Raw genomic sequence first — 21,895 nt, forward strand, 5'->3', positions numbered from 1 at the left:
CTATTCGGCCACCACTAACCAATGCTCACAAGCAGAAATGGCTTGGCAGAAATATACAAGACAAATTTTCAAACAGTCCTGTTAACTGATGAGTGCCGTGCAACCCTGGATGGTCCAGATGGATGGAGTGGTGGACGGCCACCCTGTTCCAAAAAGGCTGCGACAACAGCAAGGTGGTGGTGGTGAAGTCATGTTTTGGGCTGGAATCATGGGACGAGCTGGTCGGCCCTTTTAGGGTCCCCGACGGTGTAAAGATGAACTCTGCAAAGTATCTAAAGTTTCTGACTGACCACTTTCTTCCTTGGTACAGAAGGAAGAACTATGCATAACAATGCACCATCTCATGCTGCAATGAATACCTCTGCATCAATGGCTGCTATAAGGATAAAAGGAGAGCAAAGTCATGGTGTGCCCTCCATCCTCCTCTGACCTCAATCCTTCTCAAGCATAAGATCTATGAGGGTGGGAGGCAGTTTACATCCAAACAGCAGCTCTGGGAGACTATTCTGACATCTTGCAAAAAAATTCAAGCAGAAACTGTCCAAAAACTCACAAGTTCAATGGATGCAAGACTTGTGAAGCTGCTATCAAATAAGGGGTCCTATGTTAAAATGTAACGTGACCTGTTAAAATGTTTAAAAAGGTAAAATGTTGTTAAAAGTTTGATTGAAATAGCTTTTGATTTCAGAAAATATGCTGCAAATATAACAAATAACAATTTTCAATTCTTTACAAACTATAAAGTGTTTTGAAACTTACTGGGGGAGATTTATCAAAACCTGTGCAGAAGTAAAGTTGACCAGTTACCCATAGCAACCAATCAGATCACTTCTTTCATTTTTGAAAATGCCTCTGTAAAATGAAAGAAGCGATCTTATTGGTTGCTATGGGCAACTTGTCAACATTTCCTCTGCACAAGTCTTGATAAATCTCCCCCACTATGTAAATTTGGAACAGTGAATTGTAAGTTTTTTTTAGGTTTAAAAAAAAAATACTTTTATCATTAGGAGCTTTGTTGAATAAAATTTGAATTGTACGCTTAAAGTGGTACTCCACTGGAAAACATTAATTTTTTTAATCAATTGGTGCCAGAAAATTAAAATATTTGTAAATTAATTTTACGGATGTTGCCACATTTTGCCTCTTGAGAATGCCATGGAGACGGCAAAACATGTAGAGGCAGCAATCTAGTGTTTTAAGCTGGTGTCAGTGTTGGAATGTTGGGCTGCGGCAGAGCCCTTGACATTGAAGTTATGTTGCTCTAACCATACCAGTACTATCCTACCTGACATCCTATTTTTAATCATCACCTTGCTGGGTTTATTTTTATTGTACACACAATAAAAGTTATATTTTAAGGGGGCTAATTAGAGGTGTTTTTGCACCCCGGGCTTCGGCCTTGGGGTTAGGAATTTAGTTATGCCTTTTGGCCTCAATAGTCCCCTTTGGGTCAATTTTAAAGTTTTGTTAAATTACTATTAACTATTAAAAAATCTTTACCCTTCCAGTACTTATCAGCTAATGTATACTACAGAAGAGGTTCTTTTCTTTTTGAATTTCCTTTCTGTTGGACCATAGTGCTCTCTGCTTACACATCTGACCATTTCAGGAACTGTCCAGAGCAAGAGAGGTTTTCTATGGGGATTTGCTCCTGCTCTGGACAGTTCTTAAAATTGACAGGTGGTGTCAGAAGCAGAGAGCACTGTCATTCTGATTCCGAGATAATTTTTTCGTGACATATTCTAATTTATGTTAGTGGTAAAATTTCGTTGATACTTGCATCATTTCCTGGTAAAAAAAATTCTAAAATTTGATGAAAAAATTGAAAATGTTGCATTTTTTAAACTTTGAAGCTCTCTGCTTATAAGGAAAATGGATATTCCTAATATATTATATATTGATTCACATATACAATATGTATACTTCATGTTGGCATCATAAAGTTTACATGTTTTTACATTTTTGGAAGACATCAGAGGAAGGCTTCAAAGTATAGCAGTAATTTTCCACAACATTTTCAAAATCGAAATTTCAGGGACCAGTTGAGTTTTGACATGGATTTGAAGGACCCTCTTATTAGAAATACCCCATAAATGACCCCATTATAAAAAATGAACCCCCCCCTCAAAGTATTCAAAATGACATTCAAAAGATTTGTTAACCCTTTAGGTGTTTCACAGGAATTGCAGCAAATTGAAGGAAAAAATTTGAAATCTTCCTTTTTTACACTGGCATGTTCTTGCAGACCCAGTTTTTGAATTTTTACAAGGGGGTAAAAGGAGAGAAAAAAAAAACAAACAAACAAAAAAAAAAAAAAACACATAGCATACTATTTTGGAAACTGCACCCCTCAAGGAACATAACAAAAGGTACTTAACACCCCACAGGTGTTTGACGATTTTCATGAAAGTTGGATGTGTAAATGATTTTTATTAATTTTTTTCACTAAAATGCTAGTTTTCCCCCCCAAATTAAAATTTTTTTACAAGGGGTAATAGGAGAAAATTCCCCCCCAAAATGTGTAACCCCATCTCTTCTGAGTATGGTAATTGCACTGCGGGCACATTACAATGCTCAGAAGAAAAGGAACAGCAAAAAAACAAAAAACAAAAAAAACAACACATGGCATACTATTTTGCAAACTACACCCCTCAAGGAACGTAACAAGGGGTACAGTGAGCCTTAACACCTCACAGGCGTTTGACGACTTTTTGTTAAAGTTCGATGTGTAAATAAAAAAAACTAAATTTAACAAAATGGTGGCTTTTCCCTAAAATTTTTTTTTTTTACAAGGGGTAATAAGAGAAAATAACCCCCAAAATTTGTAACCCCATTTCTTCTGAGTATGGAAATACCCCATATGTGGACGTCAAGTGCTCTGCTGGCGCACTACAATGCTCAGAAGAGGAGGAGTGCCATTGAGCTTTTGGAAAGATAATGTTTGGAATAGAAGTCAGGGGCCATGATCGTTTACAAAGCCGCCCGTGGTGCCAGAACAGTGGATCCCCCCCCACATGACCCCATTTTGGAAACTACACCCCTCACAGAATTTAATAAGGGGTGCACTGAGCATTTACACCCCACTGGCGTCTGACAGATCTTTGGAACAGTGGGCTGTGCAAATGAAAAATTTAATTTTTCATTTTCACGGACCACTGTTCCAAAAATCTGTCAGACACCTGTGGGGCGCAAATGCTCACTGCACCCCTTATTACATTACATGAGGGGTGTAGTTTCCAAAATGGGGTCACATGTGGGGGGGGTCCATTGTTTTGGCACTATGGGGGCTTTGTAAACACATGTGGCCTTCAATTTCCAACAAATTTTCTCTTCAAAAGCCCAATGGCACACCTTCTCTCCTGAGCATTGTAGTGCTTCCGCAGAGCACTTTAAATCCCCACATGGAGTATGTTCTTACTCAGAAGAAATGGTGTTACAAATTTTGGGGGCTTTTTTTTTCCTATTTTCCCTTCTGAAAATGAAAAATTTTGGGTAACACCAGCATTTTAGTAAAATTTAAAATTTTTTCCCATCCAACTTTAATGAAAATTCTTCAAACACCTGTGGGATGTTAAGGCTCACTATACCCCTTGTTACATTCCGTAACGGATGTAGTCTCCAAAATGGGGTCACATGTGTGTATTTATTTTTTTGCGTTTATGTCAGAACCGCTGTAAAATCAGCCACCCCTGTGCAAATCACCAATTTAGGCCTCAAATGTACATAGTGTGCTCTCACTCCTGAGCCTTGTTGTGCATCCGCAGAGCATTTACGCCCACATATGGGGTAGTTCCGTACTCAGGAGAAATTGCGTTACAAATTTTGGGGGTATTTTTTTCCTTTTACCGCTTGTGAAAATAAAAAGTATGGGGCAACATGTCTTGCATGTTAGTGTAAAATTTTTTTTTTTTTTTTTTTTTACACTAACAGGCTGGTGTAGCCCCCAACTTTTCCTTTTCATAAGGGGTAAAAGCCCCCCAAAATTTGTAGTGCAATTTCTCCCGAGTACGGAAATACCCCATATGTGGCCCTAAACCGTTTCCTTGAAATACGACAGGGCTCTGAAGTGAGAGAGCGCCATGCGTAGTTGAGGACTAAATTAGGGATTACATAGGGGTATTTTATGCCAATGATTCCCAATGTCCACCCCTAACAGGGTGCCTCCAGCTGTTGCTAAACTCCCAGCATGTCTGGACAGTCAGTGGCTGTCCCAAAATGCTGGGAGTTGATGTTTTGCAACAGCTGGAGGCTCCATTTTGGAAACCCTGCCGTACAATAAGTTTTTCATTTTTATTGGGGGGGACAGTGTAAGGGGTGTATATGTAGTGTTTTACCCTTTATTATGTGTTAGTGTAGTGTAGTGTTTTAGGGTAAATTTGCACTGGCGGGTTTACAGTGAGTTTCCCGCTAGGAGTTTGCGCTGCAGCGAAAAATTTGCCGCAGCTCAAACTTCAAGCAGGAAACTTACTGTAAACTCGCCCGTGTGAATGTACCATGTACATTCAAATGGGGGGGGGGGGGGCAAACCTCCAGCCGTTTCAAAACTAACTCCCAGCATGTACTGAGACCATGCATGCTGGGGGTTGTACTTTTGCAACAGCTGGATGCACACGGGTTGTAACCAGTGTGCCTCCAGCTGTTGCATAACTACAACCCCCAGCGTGCATGGACAGCCAAAGGGCATGCTGAGAGTGTTAGTAGTATGCCTCCAGCTGTTGCATAACTACAAGTCCCAGCATGCCCTAAAGCTGTCACTGCATGCTGAGAGTTGTAGTTTTTGCAGCAGCTGAAGGCACACAGGTAACAAACCGTGTTTTGCACCCAGTGTGCCTCCAGCTGTTGCATAACTACAACCCCCAGCATGCATGGACAGCCAAAGGGCATGCTGGAAGTTGTAGTTTTGCAACAGGTGAAGGTTTTCAGCTACAGCTCAAACTCCCAGCATGAAATTCGCTGTAAACCCCCACCCGTGTGGATGTACCCCTAAAAACACTACACTACCACAAAATAAAGGGTAAAACACTACATATACAAATATCCCTACACAGTTACACCCGACCCCCAAAAATAAAAATACAAAGGGTTTTGTATGACACTATTTCCAAAACTTTCCAGGCATGCTGGGAGTTTTGAAACAGCTGGAGGCACCCTGTTTGGGAAACACTGCCGTAGGTGTCCGGGTCCGTTCCTATGCAAATTTAGGCCTCAAGTGTGCATGGTGCTCTTTCACTTCAGAGCCCGGTCGTATTTTAAAGCAACTGTTTAGGGCCACATATGGGGTATTTTTTGGGGGGGCTTTTTCTCCTTTTACTATGAAAAGATTCAGTTGGTATCCAGCATGTTATTGTAAAAAAAAATTTCATTTTTACACTAACATGCTGGTGTTGCCCCATACTTTTCATTTTCACAACAGGTAAAAGGAGAAAAAAAAAAAAGATAAAAATTTGTAATGCAATTTTCTTCTAAGTACAGAAATACCCATATGTGGATGTAAAATGCTCTGCGGGCGCACAACAAGACTCAGGAGTGAGAGCGCCATGCACATTTGAGGCGATTTGACCGGGGGGTGGCTGATCATTACAGCGGTTCTGACAAACGCAAAAATAAAATAAATAAAAAAAGAACCCACATGTTACCCCAGTTTGGAAACTACACCCCTCACGGAACTTAACAAGGGGTATAGTGAGCCTTAACACCCCACAGGTGTTTGACACATTTTCGTTAAAGTTAGACATGAAAATTTGTATTTTTCCACTAAAATGCTAGTGTCTGACAGATTTTTGGAACAGTGGTCTGTGAAAATGAAAAAGTTAATTTTTCATTTGCACAGCCCACTGTTCCAAAGATCTGTCAAAAGCCAGTGGGGTGTAAATACTCACTTGCACCCCTTATTACATTCCGTGAGGGGTGTAGTTTCCAAAATGTGGGGGGGGGGTCCACTGTTCTGGCACCACGGGGTGCTTTGTAAACGCACATGGCCCACAGACTTCCATTCCAAACCAATTCTTTCTCCAAAAGCCCAATGGTGCCCCCTCTCTACTGAGCATTGTAGTTTCGCCCGCAGAGCACTTTACATCCACATATTTCCATACTCCGAAGAAACAGGGTTAAAAATGTGATAGGCTTTTTTCTCCTATTACCACTTGTGAAAATGAAAAAAATTGGGGTAACACCAGCATTTTTGTGAAATAAATAAAAATTTTCATTTTCACATCCAACTTTAGCGGAAATTTGTCAAACACCTGTGGGGTGTAATGGCTCATTGTACCCCTTGTTACGTGCCTTGAGGGGTGTTTCAGTTAGGTTCTGTTACCTAACTCAGTATTTTCCAACCAGTGTGCCTCCAGCTGTTGCAAAACTACAACTCCCAGCATGTACTGATCGCCAAAGGGCATGCTGGGAGATGTAGTTATGCAACAGCTGGAGGTACTCAACTAGAACTCCCAGCATGCCGAGACAGCTGTTTGGGCATGCTGGGATTTGCAGTTTAGCAACATCTGGAGGGCTACAGTTTAGAGACCACTACACAGTGATCTCCAAACTGTGGCCCTCCAGATGTTGCAAAACTACAAATCTCAGCATGCCCAGAAAGCAAAGTACTGTGTGGGCAAGCTAGGAGTTGTAGTTTTGCAAGATCTAGAGGGCCACAGTTTAGAGACCACTGCACAGTCATCTCCAAACTGTAGCCCTCCAGCTGTCTGGGCATGCTGGGAGTTGTAGCTTTGCAACATCTGGAGGGCTACAGGTTAGAGACCACTGTATAATGGTCTCAAACTGTAGCCCTCCAGATGTTACTAGGCAACTCACCGGCTTCCGTAGGATCCAGCCGCACATTGTCGCCGCCTGCTGCGTAAGTGGACCTTCGGCGCCGGTCCTCTGTCGGTTTCCCCGTTCTGCCTCACCTATTGTGGATGGGCAGAACGGGGAAACCGAAAGTTAACCCCCCCCGTCCCCGATCTGCTATTGGTTGTCACTTCTTGACAACCAATAGCACGGATAGGAGGGGTGGCACCCCTGCCACCTCACTCCTATCCCTTCAGGGGGATCGTGGGTGTCTTGGACAACTGCATTCCCCCTTATATTCCAGGGTCACCATAGAATGGTATGACCCGGAATCTACGGCGATCACCGACATTGGGAGGGGGGGGGGGGGGACTGGGCGTCGTACTGATGACCTCCCTGGGCATTTACACGGGGTGCCTGCTGATCGATATCCGTCACATCGGTCCAGACAGACAGAAATTCCCACGGGCATACAGGTACGCCTTGAGTCCTTAACAGGTTGAAAGGACATCTGCAGAGATAACTTAGGGGGAAAGTGTTTGATTGCAAGGGGTCCGACAGCTTGGAACTTCCACGATCTCCTGAATGGGGCCCCGGTATTGCCACACTATGCACCGGCTATTGTGTGTAGTGTCGACCTGACAGAGGTAGACCGTACGCCCTCTCCCCATACAACTTTATGGGAGAGGCGGGGAGGCACGAACGATGCCTTCCCGCCTCTCCCATAGAACTACATGGAGGAGGCGTGTCGGCAGTGGCATCATGCTGCGGCGGACACGCCTCCTCCCCGGAGGAGATCACAGGGGGTCCCAGCGTTCGGACACCCTGCGATCAGACACTTATCCCCAGGATAGTTGATAAGTTGTTTTTGCTGCAGATTTCCTTTAATAGTTGATAACATTAGAATTATGCTGACTGTTATTTACATCAATTAAGGTAAATTTGCATAATAATTCGGAACAGGGTGTATATACCATGCCTCAGTCTGCTGAAGACACAAATGCTACAGAATACAATTGTATGGTGTTGCATAAACATTTCTCTCATTGGACTAAAAGCTCCAAGATGCTTATTCCTATTCCATTAGACTTCACAGCTGACACCAAAAGATTCAAGCGGACGAGTTTTCCCAGTATCTACCAATCTGTTTGTAGTGCTGCATCCTCCTCCTACAAAAGGTCTGTGTAACATACAACATACTTTCGCTGTTCCTGTAACCCTTTATAGTGTTTACATTCTACAGCAATCTCATCCACAATACCAACAATGCAATCGTGAGCTACTGTTTCAAGATAAGTGAACAAGCACAAAGCATATTATATGCTCTTCAGCCCTTACATTTTAGACTGCATAAAGGTACCTCTGAGGCAGAGCCAGTGTTGCTCTCAATTGTTTTTAAATTCACAATGCCAACATCTTCATATGCCACAGGGAAGAAATCTTACTTGTCAGATTGGTAACCTATGACAGTGCCCATTCCTCTTTAGTAGGAAAGGTTATTCATAGATTCATTTTTATTTTCCCTTTTTTTTATAAGAAGATGGTGTGGTTGCATTACACATTTTTCTGCCTCTAATAAGTTAGAAATTTAACAAAAGGAGGGATACTGGAAAATTGTATGTCATTCCATAGGAACCTTTATTATACAGTAGTATTGTGCTGTAACTGTACTTCATCTGTATTCATCAGTAGTTTCTCCATATCAAATTTGCAGTAAAATGGTTTATTATAAATTGCCAATGATTTGCAGCAACTACCGCTGAAATACACAAGTACCGTTACTGCATTGTATAGAGACATCCTGATATACAGTGTAACTGGAATAAGTCCTCCACCTGTAGGTTGTCTGATCTTTAGTTTCAAAAATCATACAAAAAAAAAAAAAAAAAAAAAAAAGTATACATACTGATCTATATTACACACTGACTGAAGCTATACTCACAAGAGGATTACATTTAGAGATGAGCGAATTTACAGTGATTCGATTCGTCACAAACTTCTCGGCTCGGCATTTGCTGACTTTAGCCTGCATAAATTAGTTCAACTTTCAGGTGTGCTCCGGTAGGCTGGAAAAGGTGGATACAGTCCTAGGAGACTCTCTCTTAGGACTGTACCCACCTTTTCAAGCCCACCTGAGCACATGAAAGCTGAACTAATTTATGCAGGCTAAAGTCAGCAAATGCCGAGCCGAGAAGTTTGTGACGAATCGAATCACTGTAAATTTGCTCATCTCTAATTACATTCATAAACTGCTCAACCTAAATTATGTGTTCTATATTACATGGATAGCATTTTCACAGTTTCAGTGTTCTCTTCAGCACCAGATTCATACAATGAAAAAAGGTATATAAGAAAAGCACACACATTCAGTTGGCACAAACCTGGTGCAAATTTAAAAGGGGTGCTCCGGGGAAGTTAAGAAATATAAAAATCCCCCAAAGCCACCACATTACTTATTCTGTGTCCCTTGTAGTTATTCATGTGATTTTGCAAGCTCATGTGGCCCCGGTATCTCCTTAATATTCTTTTTCCTTGCTTGTAGTAAACATTACAACTCCCAGCAGTCATTGCAGCTCTGTGTAATGGCTGCCAGCCAATTGGTTTTACTATCTGTGTGCATGCTGTGTTGTACAGTGTGTGCTGCTGACTGTGTTTACAAGTATTTTCCTTACCCCCCACCCGCAATAAATCATGCCATGCTCTGAATGGCAGCAGTCAGTGATAAGATCTACAGCAGAAAGAGAGCAGTGTTATGTGCTGAGTTGTGACTGAGAATGTTCACGGGAGATGCTGGCAAGCTCCTCACACAGGGAGGGGAGCAGTGTCTAAAGCCAGAAATCACGTGGTGTTTGTCTTGCAGGAGGGGGGGTTGGCTAGTCTCAGTGAGGGCTTTGCAGAAAGACCAGGTGGATCTGAGAATTATGTTTTTTCTCACTCCCTTCATGTGCCAGCTGAAAGAGAGAAACTGCTCTATATAGCTAATGAATGATATTTAAACAAATAGATTGTTGAGAGGCAAAGGATGAGCTATAGTTTTACTTCCCCAGAGTACCCCCTTTAAAATCATTTTTCGTTTGCATCTGCTTCCTTTGCACTAAACTTCTAACTGCTCGTTTTATTATCTGTCCTTACACGTGGTTATAAATGTAGATTTTTTTGTGCATTGTAGTGGCCGTGTCTCACTGTGCATTATGAATACAAGAAGAAAAATATGCAATCTATAGTTTTTACCACCTATGGCCTGGTTTAGTTTGCAACAGAATTCTGCATCAGAAAATGGCATAAAACTCCAAATTGAGGCTCAAACGTGTCCTAAAGAAAGAACTAACATTTTGAGCAAAGCACAAAAACATATTGTCTCACACAGCTACATAAATTGGCACAAAAATCGATGCAAAAGAAAACAGCTAGACAGAAGCAAGGCACAAAGAACATAATCATTCTCCAATGAGGCTAGGAATTAAAGGGGTACTCCCGTGGAAAACTTTTTTTTATTTTTTTTTTATATCAACTGGTGCCAGAAAGTTAAACCAATTTGTAAATTACTTCTATTAAAAAATCTTAATCCTTCCAGTACTTTTTAGGGGCTGAATACTGCAGAGGAAATGCTTTTCCTTTTGGATTTCTTTTATGTCACGACCACAGTGCTCTCTGCTGACCTCTGCTGTCCATTTTAGGAACTGTCCAGAGCAGCATATGTTTGCTATGGGGATTTTCTCCTGCTCTGGACAGTTCCTAAAATGGACAGCAGAGCGCACTGTGGTCGTGACATAAGAGAAATCCAAAAAGAAAAGCATTTCCTCTTTAGTATACAGCCCCTAAAAAGTACTGGAAGGATTAAGATTATTTTAATAGAAGAAATTTACAAATATAACTTTCTGGCAGCAGTTGATTTAAAAAAAAAAAAAAGTTTCCCACAGGAGTACCCCTTTAAAATATGCTGTGAACCCTTCTAGATTATAGGACTGCTGTGAAAAAGTAATGAGTAGAGACTTTTGGTGAAAATCCAGCATCTCATGCTGTGGAAGCTGGCAGCACACAAAATTAGCAGGCTTTCAAGTCCTTCTCAGTGTACATCCCTATCCTAAAGCATACCTTCAGTTATCCACTAAAATACCCTAATATATGTACTTCAGTGTTAAAATTCAAATTTGAATTCTAAAATAAAAATATATTAATAAGTAAAACAGTGCTATTTGCTGTTAAAACAGCTTCATTTACTTGTAGACTGCACATTCCATTAATTTTAGTATGCGAAAGCCTCAAAATACTGCAACCTTTCACTCAAGGCTGTGCTCACACATTGCAGTACCGTCATTGTAATCACAGTAAAAATGTTAAACTGCAATGTGTTAACGCAGCCTAATGGAGTCCAATGATCCCAGCACTATCAACAATGGTTTATGCACAGACAGACACTCTTTACAGTGCAGGAGGGGAGGAAGGGGAAGTGTATTATGAGCTGAGAGGCTTACAAAGTGACCAGGACCGGACTGCATATTTACTGTAGACAAGTCTTTTACACGATTATGGGGCAAAAGTGTGCTCCTAGTGCTCTTTCCCAAAAACTGTTTATTGTATAAGGGCGAGAAATCAGCCAACGAATGAGTAAAGGCTTGGATCTTTTGTGCAACCATTTAAATTCTATCGGCCACATATCACCTTTGTACAGCCTTGTGAAGGCTCAGCAAATGAGCACCAATGACTGATCTCAGCACGTCATCTGCAGCCTTTTGGCCCTTAGTAGCAGGCAATGACAACATCCAGCAAAATAGAATAAAGTCTGCAGCACAAACAGTTGAGCTTTCAAGGTAAAAGCTCTACAAAAGGTATTGTACATGAGGAACTGAGCACTGAAGATTTATTTTTTAACAGGAGGCATGACAATTTGTTATTCCCAGTGACAGCGAGTAAAAACAGACAGCTCTAAAGACACCCATCTATATCCTGAATGAATAACTTCCAAAATTAAATTCTATCGGATCTAGAAAAAGGTCATGTATTTATGAAAGTTAACACATTTCTTTATTGTTGGTCTTAACTGAAGACCTCCCTTTAAACAGCAGAGGAATTTACTTTAAAATGAGGAGTAAATTATGAATGGAAGTGACTATTATTCCTGTGGTCACAACAGTACAACAAGCTGGAAAACAGTGAATAATATGACACATATTTGAAGTTGTCGCTATATTTGAAAGTAAATTAAGTCATACAATTCACCACCCTCTTTTCTCTAAAGGGAAACAATAGCAATGGGTCACTTCACCACTGGTTCTCCACACCCCCAAACCCTACCTCCAAAATGAATAAATTCCTTCAAGATGGAGCACGTCACCATAATAGCAAATAAAACACTGTCATATTCTCATCGCTCTTGGCTCTGAAGAAGGGTGATAAATCAACATTAAAAAGGAAAAACTGTAATTAAAAACTGACATATATGAAACCCATTCACAAGGGCTATTTTACGTTTTTTGTTTTGCTTTTTTTTAAGCTAAATTTAAATGTATTAAAAAAAAAAAAAAAAAGGTGGGAGGAGGGGCAAGGACAACACCAACTGGTGCCCCCCCAAAGCACACATTCCATAGAAGAAGTTTTTTCCCTTGTGCACATTTTGCCTCAAAGTACACCATATGCATTTAAGAATGTACTATTCCAGCAGAGTCCGAGGCAAGATCCATTTGGCAGGGTGTTGATAAAAAGGACAATACTACTTGAAAACTATGTATCACAGCAGTCAGAGTTGTTGGTGCTTTTTGCTATATTTGTGGTCTTTATCCTCAGTTCAAGTAGCGTATAACGTTGGGCTGCTGATCTCATGCACACAGCTACCAAAATGGAATGTGGGGGAAAGGGGCATAGCTATGCACATTGGGTTGCAAAATGATCAGGAAAATCAAGACCTAAAGGGTGATATATCAATGCTATTATTCATAAAAACCTTGTTTAGTAATAAAAAAAAAATTGCTTTGTTTAAATATGAATATTATAGTCTGCTTTTCAGGGTTAGGAAATAAGTCTGTATTTGTTTTTCACTTCCGAAAAGCAGATTGTATCTACTACAACTCCATGTCCTGGGCTTCATCTTCCGAGAAGTCAGACATTGAGCTTTCAGATGAGCTATCCCCTGTGCGCTCTTCTTGTTCTTTAAGCGCCTCTTCTGTTGCATATTTCTGGATGTACTCTGGGTTTTAAGGAAAGAAGAAAAAAGAAACCACATTTACATTTGAAGCATGCTTGCATGGCCCATACGTTATGATACAATATTGCATGTCAAAGAAAACACATAAGGAATAACAAGGACTGTCCTAAAGAAAGACACTCCTCACAACATATGAAAAGCAATATATAAAGCCACACAAATAAATGTTAAGGAACTTTAAAAAGGGTTATCCCACTATTGAGACTCATCTCCTGCACTGTTCTACACAATCATTTAAATGCACACTAAAAATTAGAAATACATTTAGAAATAAAAGGCATTCCTTAAAAAATAGAACTGGAGATTAAAGACTTATATGAGAGATCAAATAAAACCAATTAAAATGCATTAAAAAAAACACAGCAATGGCAAATTTTTTTTTTTAAATGTCCTAAAGGCAAAAAACTGGCCTCATTCTTAAAGGGGTTGTCCAGTTTAGAAAACCCATTTTCATACACAATGTATGTATTGTAAGTGAGTAGTCTGCACTACCAATTCTACCAATTTGATGACCTTTGGTCATAGACTCCAGCAGTTCAGGTCTCCCTGCATACCATAGGTATACATCTGGCAAACAGCATGGTGCTTAGTGTAGGGATAACAAGGAATCCACAGAACTCACCCACCCATGGATTCCTTGCTATAGTTGGACCATTTTCATAAACCAAATCATACATTTTTAAGTTAATAGTGGATTCCCCGTTCATCATCCCTTGGGCTAAGGTAAAGAGCTGTTACAATAACCATTTTTTTTCTCTCTGGAGGATCTGTTTGATCCTGCAATACAGAGACAAATTGTGAATGGCACGGTATGGCTGAGACTAATGATTATTTTCATACTAGATTAGTTGGCCAATTATTGATTCAATTAATCTACTAATTAGATAAAAATAACCATAGTGGAGAAGATGATCATTTGAGAGTTAGATTAGGGAGAGCGTTAATAAGGGGAGGGGGATCGGATTGAAGGTCTTGTGTGTGTTTTAGGTAAGGGATGCAATGAGTGTGTTAAGAGAGTGTTTGTGGGTTCGGCTAGATGCTAAGCTTTGCGGAGGCTGAGAAAAGCTTTTTATTATACTTAAAAAGTATAATTATTTTAAATATTTTCTTTCCTTGTAAGGGCTATACTCTCTCCCTAGCAGCACAATCCTTGGTTGCCCATCCTACGTGCCCCCAGCAGCTCAACCCCTTAAGGACTCAGCCCATTTTTACCTTAAAGGGGTACTCCGGTGGAAAACATTGTTTTTTAAATCAACTGATGCCAGAAAGTTAACAGATTTGGAAATTACTTCTATTTAAAAAAAAAAAAAAAAATTGCCCTCTGCAGACACCTCTCTGTCTAGCTCAGGAACTGTCCAGAGCAGGAGAAAATCCCCATAGCAAACATATGCTGCTCTGGACAGTTCCTAAAATGGACAGAGGAGTCAGAGAGCACTGTGGTCGTGACAGAAAAATCCAAATAGAAAAGAATTTCCTCTGTAGTATACAGCCGCTAATAAGTACTGTTTAACTTTCTAACACCAGTTGATTTTTTTTTTTTTATTAACTGGTGCCAGAAAGTTAAAACAGACTTGTAAATTACTTCTATTAAAAATTCTTAATCCTTCCAGTACTAATTAGCAGATGTATACTACAGAGGAAGTTCTTTTCTTTTTGGATTTCTTTTCTGACATGACCACAGTGCTCTCTGCTGACACCTCTGTCCATGTCAGGGACTGTCCAGAGCAGGAGAAAATCCCCATAGCAAACATATGCTGCTCTGGACAGTTCCTGACATGGACAGAGGTGTCAGCAGAGAGCACTGTGGTCAGATAGAAAAGAAATTCAAAAATAAAAGAACTTCCTCTGTAGTATACAGCAGCTGATAAGTATTGGAAGGATTAATATTTTTAAATTGAAGCAATTTACAAATCCGTTTAACTTTCTGGCACCAGTTGATTTAAAAGAAATGTTTTCCAGTGGAGTACCTCTTTAAATGGGCACTGTCAGATCAAAAAACTTAAATTATGTTTTTTATGATTAAAATTAAAGACTTTTCACATAGTTCACATGTATTTATTTATTTATTTTATTTATTTTTTTTAGCCCCCACAGGGGGGCTATACCATACAATCGTCTGATTGCATACACTGATCATTGCTATGCCACAGCATAGCATTGACCAGTGTTATCGGTGCTCTGCTGCTCCAGCCTGCTGAGGCTTAGAGCAGTAGATCGCCGATCGGACAACCAGGAGGCAGGTGAGGACCCTCCTGGTTGTCCGATCGGCAGCGATCGCGGTGCTGGGCGCTATTAACCCTTTAGACGCGGCATTCAAAGTTGAACGCTGCGTCTAAAACTAAAGTAAAACCTTCCCGGCTGCTCAGTGGGGCTGATCGGGACCACCGCAATGAAAATGTGGTATCCCGATCAGCTAGGACGCGAGCGGTGGGTCACTCACCTTCATCTGGTGCGTCTGATCGGCGATTGATAGCACCAAGCCTGAGATTCAGGCTTGAGCAATCGACCGCCGATAACACTGATCGATGCAAAGCTATGGCTTTGCAGTGAACAGTGCTGTCAATCAGTGTATGCAATGCTATAGCCCCCTATGGGGGCTATAACATTGCAAAAAAAAAAAAAAAGTGTAAAAAAAAATTAAAAAGTTAATAAATGTGATTTAACCCCTTCCCTGAAAAAAGTCCAAATCACCACCCTTTAACCCCTTAAGGACACATGACGTACTGGAACGTCATGTGTCCACTCCCGATCTATAACGCGGGGCCACGGCGTGGCCCCGCGTCATAGCGGTTCGGGCCCGGCCTCTAACAACGGCCGGGACCCGTGGCTAATAGCGCGCGGCATTGATCGCTGTGCCGCGCGCTATTAACCCTTTAGACGCGGCGTTCAAAGTTGAACGCCGCGTCTAAAGTGAAACCGAAAGCATGCCGGCTAGCTCAGTGGGATGTTGTTCGGGATAGCCGCGGTGAAATCGCGGCATCCCGAACAGCTGACAGGACAGCGGGAGGGCCCCTACCTGCCTCCTCGCTGTCCGATCGCCGAATGACAGCTCAGTGCCTGAGATCCAGGCATGAGCAGTCATGCGGCAGAATCATCGATCACTGGTTTCTTATGAGAAACCAGTGATCAATGTAAAAGATCAGTGTGTGCAGTGTTATAGGTCCCTATGGGACCTATAACACTGCAAAAAAAAAGTGCAAAAAAAAAAGTGAATAAACATCATTTAACCCCTTCCCTATTAAAAGTTTGAATCACCCCCCTTTTCCCATAAAAGAAAAAACACAGTGTAAATAAAAATAAACATAAATGGTATCGCCGCGTGCGGAAATGTCCGAATTATAAAAATATATCGTTAATTAAACCGCACGGTCAATGGCGTGCGCGCAAAAAAATTCCAAAGTCCAAAATAGTGCATTTTTGGTCACTTTTTATATCATGAAAAAATGAATAAAAAGCGATCAATAAGTCCTATCAATGAAAAAATGGTACAGTTAAAAACTTCAGATCACGGCGCAAAAAATGAGCCCTCATACCGCCCCATACACGGAAAAATAAAAAAGTTATAGGGGTCAGAAGATGACAATTTTAAACGTATAAATTTTTCTGCATGAAGTTATGATTTTTTCCAGAAGTGCGACAAATTCAAACCTGTATAAGTAGGGTATCATTTTAATCATATGGACCTACAGAATAAAGGTAAGGTGTCATTTTTACCGAAAAATGTACTACGTAGAAACGGAAGCCCCCAAAAGTTACAAAATGGCGTTTTTTTTTTCAATTTTGTCTCACAATGATTTTTTTTCCCGTTTCACCGTAGATTTTTGGGCACAATGACTGACGTCATTACAAAGTAGAATTGGTGGTGCAAAAAATAAGCCATCATATGGATTTTTAGGTGCAAAATTGAAAGAGTTATGATTTTTTAAAGGCAAGGAGCAAAAAACGAAAATGCAAAAACGGAAAAAACCCCGGTCCTTAAGGGGTTAAAAACAAAAAAAAAACATGTAAATAAAAATAAATATAAAACATATGTGGTATCTCCGCGTGCGTAAGTGTCCAAACTATAAAAAAAATATCATTAATTAAACCGCTGGGTCAATAGCGTGCGTGCAAAAAAATTCCAAAGTCCAAAATAGCGTATTTTTGGTCACATTTTATATCATGAAAAAATGAATAAAAAGCTATCAAAAAGTCAGATCAATAAAAAAGTGGTACCGCTAAAAACTTCAGATTATGGCGCAAAAAATGAGCCATCATTCCGCACCATACGCAGAAAAATTAAAAATAAAGTTATAGGGGTCAGAAGATGACAATTTTAAATGTATAAATTTTTCTGCATGTAGTTATGATTTTTTCCAGCAGTACGACAATGAGTAGGGTATAATTTTAATCGTGTGGACCTACAGAATAAAGATTAGGTGTAATTTTTACTGAATAATGTACTGCGTAGAAACTGAAGCCTCCAAAAATTACAAAATTGTGTTTTTGCTTCAATTCCGTCGAACAATGATTTTTTTTTCTGTTTTGCTGTGGATTTTTGGGTAAAATGACTGATGTCATTACAAAGTAGAATTGGTGGCGCAAAAAAATAAGCCATCATATGGATTTTTAGGTGCAAAATTGAAAGGGTTATGATTTTTAAAAGGTGAGGAGGAAAAAACGAAAGTGCAAAAACGGAAAAACCAGTGGTCCTTAATGGGTTAAGTATCAGTAAGTTAGGGCGTACATGTACGCCCCGCGACCTTACGGGGTTAGTTAGTGAAGAGGGTGGCAAGCAAACAATCTTCCATGTCCTGCATCTTCCCTCTGCAATTATTGAGTCTGGACTTACGACAGCTGCAGATAGGAGCTGCAGGAAGCAGAAGATTGTGTGTGCTGGGCCCCCTCTTCACACAGGCTGCTGAGGACTACAGTTGCATATATACATAGTGATAATTGCTATGCAAGTGTGAACTTTAGAAATTGGCTGACCAACTAAAAGACCAACTGATTAGGAAAATAGTTATTGTTTCAGCCTTACGGCACAGTAGGTTTTTGCCATGCCACCACAAGGGCATATCTATTTTTTATGGAACACAATATTATAGCATACTATTCCGTACATATCTACAGAGAGAAAACAAAAAATAAATAGTCAAAAGGATACACTTTTGCACACAGTTTTACAAAAAATATAAACAATTTTAAGTGTATAGCTATGATGATCAAAACATTTTAATGCATTTTTCCATGCATTCAAACATATATGCACAATGGACAAGAAAATTGTGATCTGAATAAGAGTACAAAAAGAACCTTTAAATGGGCACTGTCAGATTCAAAAACTTATTACATGTTGTACATCTTGGCAAAACATTAACCTTTCTAATATACTTCATAAGAAAATTTTGTTTCCTTTTTATAGAAATCATGGCTTATAAAATCATTGCTTTGTCCAAGCTGAAGCACAGGCAAGGACAAAGTCCAGTGAGGATAGGACAGGAGAGAGCACAGAGGAGTGCTATCAGACACAGGAGAGAGCACAGAGGAGTGCTATCAGACACAGGAGAGAGCACAGAGGAGTGCTATCAGACACAGGAGAGAGCACAGAGGAGTGCTATCAGACACAGGAGAGAGCACAGAGGAGTGCTATCAGACACAGGAGAGAGCACAGAGGAGTCATATCAGACACAGGAGAGAGCACAGAGGAGTCATATCAGACACAGGAGAGAGCACAGAGGAGTCATATCAGACACAGGAGAGAGCACAGAGGAGTCATATCAGACACAGGAGAGAGCACAGAGGAGTCATATCAGACACAGGAGAGAGCACAGAGGAGTCAGACAGGAGAGAGCACAGAGGAGTCATATCAAACACAGGAGAGAGCACAGAGGAGTCATATCAGACACAGGAGAGAGCACAGAGGAGTCATATCAGACAAGAGAGCACAGAGGAGTCATATCTATTTAGGTTTTTTGGCTCCTCAGTGTTGATTGATTAGAAATCTGAAACCAACTCATGTACCTATATTCCTAGGTTTCTCCAGAAAAAGCAATAAAATGTAATACTACTTATTAGGGATGTCCCGATACCGATATCGGGGCCGACACTAGCCATTTGCATGGTATCAGGGACTCTTTTAATGTCCCCGATACCATGTCCGATAGCTCTGCTGCCCCCATCCTCCCGTCCGCATCATAGTGTACCATTGAGGAGCATGTGGCACACACGTCACTCCGCCTCATCCCCTGCGTCACTCCACCATCCCCTGCTGTCTAAACAGGGTGGGGGGGGGGGGGGGGCCTGCTGCTGTCTAAAGGGTGGGGGGCCCTGCTGCTGTCTAAAGGGGGGGGGGCCCTGCTGCTGTCTAAAGGGGGGCTGTGGTCTACAGGGAGGCTGCTACTAATGACTGCCAGGGGGCTGCTGCTAATGTCTGCAAGGGGATACTACCTACTATTAAAGGCAATCTTACAGCAGAGTCACCTGCACTAACTTGAATTTATAGGTAGACGCAGGTGACCAGGTTTTTACCACTGCTCACCATGTGTACATCGGTCTCACCACCAATGCAAATTCCCTGTTCTGCCCAATGAAGAAGAGAGAAATCTTGGCTTATACTACAGCAGCCGCCTCCATTGTACACAACAAGGACCCACATATCAGCACGGTAAGCAGCGCCAGAAACCGTGTCATCCTGCTGTCAGATTCCCTTTAAAATATAAGTACTCGTACTTTGTATCTACGAGTACTAGAATTAAAGTATCGGTACTCGGTCTTAAAAAAATGGTATCGGGATATCCCTACTACTTATCTTCCGCATTGGTTTACTTATTTTTTGATTGTACTGTACCCTTCCCACAAAAGGTGGAATAGTTAACAGTATTACATGAGTTGATACTACTCCAGCATCTCTGTAGTCAAAGTGTTCACTTTAATTACATCTTGGCACCACTGTACATATTCCCCTTGATTTCATGTGAGACATATGAGATTTATCAGAACCTGTGTAGAGGAAGAGTGGAGCAGTTGTCTATACCAACCCCTTTACTTCTTTCATTTAAAAAAAAAAAAAAAAAAAAAAAAGTCTCTAAAACATGAAAGAAGCAATCTGATTGGTTGATTTGGGCAACTGCACCACTCTCTCTCTTAACACAGGTTTTAATCAATCTCTCCATAGAATTTCTGAGTATCTGAATTAATCAGTAAGGAAAAGGTTGGCTGCATAGCATGCAATATTATGAAGATATTCACTACTCAAAAACATGATCAGATCCCAAAATAAATTCAGTCCCCAAGCCAATGCTCGCAAATTCAGAACCCAGGTGTGACCCCTCTATTTGCCAACCACTCCTCACTCAGAAATTAGGTCCTCTTCACCTACTCGGTCAGAGGATTTGAAGGGGTTATGAAGGATTAAAAAAATAAGCAGCATTGCACCTGTCTTCAGGTTGAGTGTGGTATTAGAGCTCAGCTCTATTCTGTTTTATGGAACTGAGCTGCAATACCACACACAACCTGAGGACAAAAGTGGAGCTGTTTCAGGAAGAAAGCAACTTTCTTTAAAAATAAAAAAAGAATACTGGATAACCTCTAAGTAAAATCACTACATGCTACCATAAAATAATAAATGCAAACTCACCTTTTATTTTCTGTTTGTACTCCTCTGGTCGATGCAGGTACATAGCTGCAGCATCTCCATTAAGTGGATCTATTGGATTGGGGTAGGCCAGCAGCTGGGGCAAAAAGGACTCAAATATATTGGTAAGATCTGCAATAAAATAAAGATTAAAAGGCTTTCAGATCTCCTGATAACTTTTTTCAACATTCAATTTTGCAAATCTGCCAGAATTGTTCTTCCCTATATTGGTAATCCGTTATCTCAAATCATTGTGTTAGAAATTTCTAATGATCAGTTGTTTGCACATTCTTCAAGAATAAGACCAAAAGGCAATATGCAGTGGAATTTACTAGTAAAAGCAGCTGAATATTATATATAAAGCAGCATGTACATTTCAAGAAAATTAATTATTTCTCACAGAAAAGTATTGCAGTAACACATGTTTAGCTGTACACGTTTATTCCCTTTGCGTGTATTGGAACTAAACCAAAAAAGGAGGGGAAAAAAGCAAATTGGACATAATATCACACCAAATTCCAAAAATGGGCTGGACAAAATTATTGGCCCCCTTTCAAAATTTTGGAAAAATAAGACTGTTTCACGCATGGAATACTCATTAAAACTAGGTAAGTAACAGGTGTGGCCAATATAAAAAAATAAATAAATCACACCTGAAAGCAGATAAAAAGGAGAGAAGTTCACTTAGTCTTTGCATTGTGTGTCTGTGTGTGCCACACTAAGCATGGACAACAGAAAGAAGAGAAGAGAACTGAGGACTTGAGAACCATAATTGTGGAAAAATATCAACAATCTCCAGAGATCTAGATTTGCCTTCGTCCACAGTGCCCAACATTATCAAGAAGTTTGCAACCCATGGCACTGTAGCTAATCTCCCTGGGCACATACGGAAGAGAAAAACTGATGAAAGGTGTCAACACAGGATAGTCCAGATGGTTGATAAGCAGCCCCAAACAAGTTCCAAAGATAGTCAAGCAGTCCTGCAGGCTCAGGGAGCATCAGTGTCAACGCGAACTATCCATCGACATTTAAATTAAATGAAACGCAATGGCCGGAGACCCAGGAGGAGCCCACTGCTGACACAGACATAAAAGCAAGACTACATTTTGCCAAAATGAACTTGAGTAAGCCAAAATCCTTTTGGGAAAATGAATTGTGGACAGACGAGACCAAGATAGAGCTTTTTGGTAAAGCACATACTTCTACTTTTTACCGAAAAACAGAATGAGGCCTACAAAGAAAAGAACATCGTACCCACAGTGAAATATGGTGGAGGTTCAATGATTTTTTGTGGT

At 40.5% G+C, this 21,895-nt stretch overlaps 1 protein-coding gene across 1 annotated transcript in view; it reads right to left on the bottom strand.

Annotated features, from left to right (window-relative positions):
* Positions 1–11,630: 11,630 nt before the first annotated feature.
* The window catches only part of UBE2H (ubiquitin conjugating enzyme E2 H), a 69,129-nt gene continuing 58,864 nt past the window's right edge, over positions 11,631–21,895 (bottom strand). Inside the window, exons 6-7 of the mRNA XM_056573159.1 lie at positions 20,604–20,732; positions 11,631–12,967 (exon numbers count right to left, since the gene is read on the bottom strand). Coding sequence (XP_056429134.1) covers positions 12,843–12,967; positions 20,604–20,732 — 254 coding nt within the window. The 3' untranslated portion in view covers positions 11,631–12,842. The remainder of the gene's footprint in view (positions 12,968–20,603; positions 20,733–21,895) is intronic.

This window comes from Hyla sarda, chromosome 4 (genome assembly GCF_029499605.1).
Source record: "Hyla sarda isolate aHylSar1 chromosome 4, aHylSar1.hap1, whole genome shotgun sequence".
Taxonomy (NCBI): domain Eukaryota; kingdom Metazoa; phylum Chordata; class Amphibia; order Anura; family Hylidae; genus Hyla; species Hyla sarda.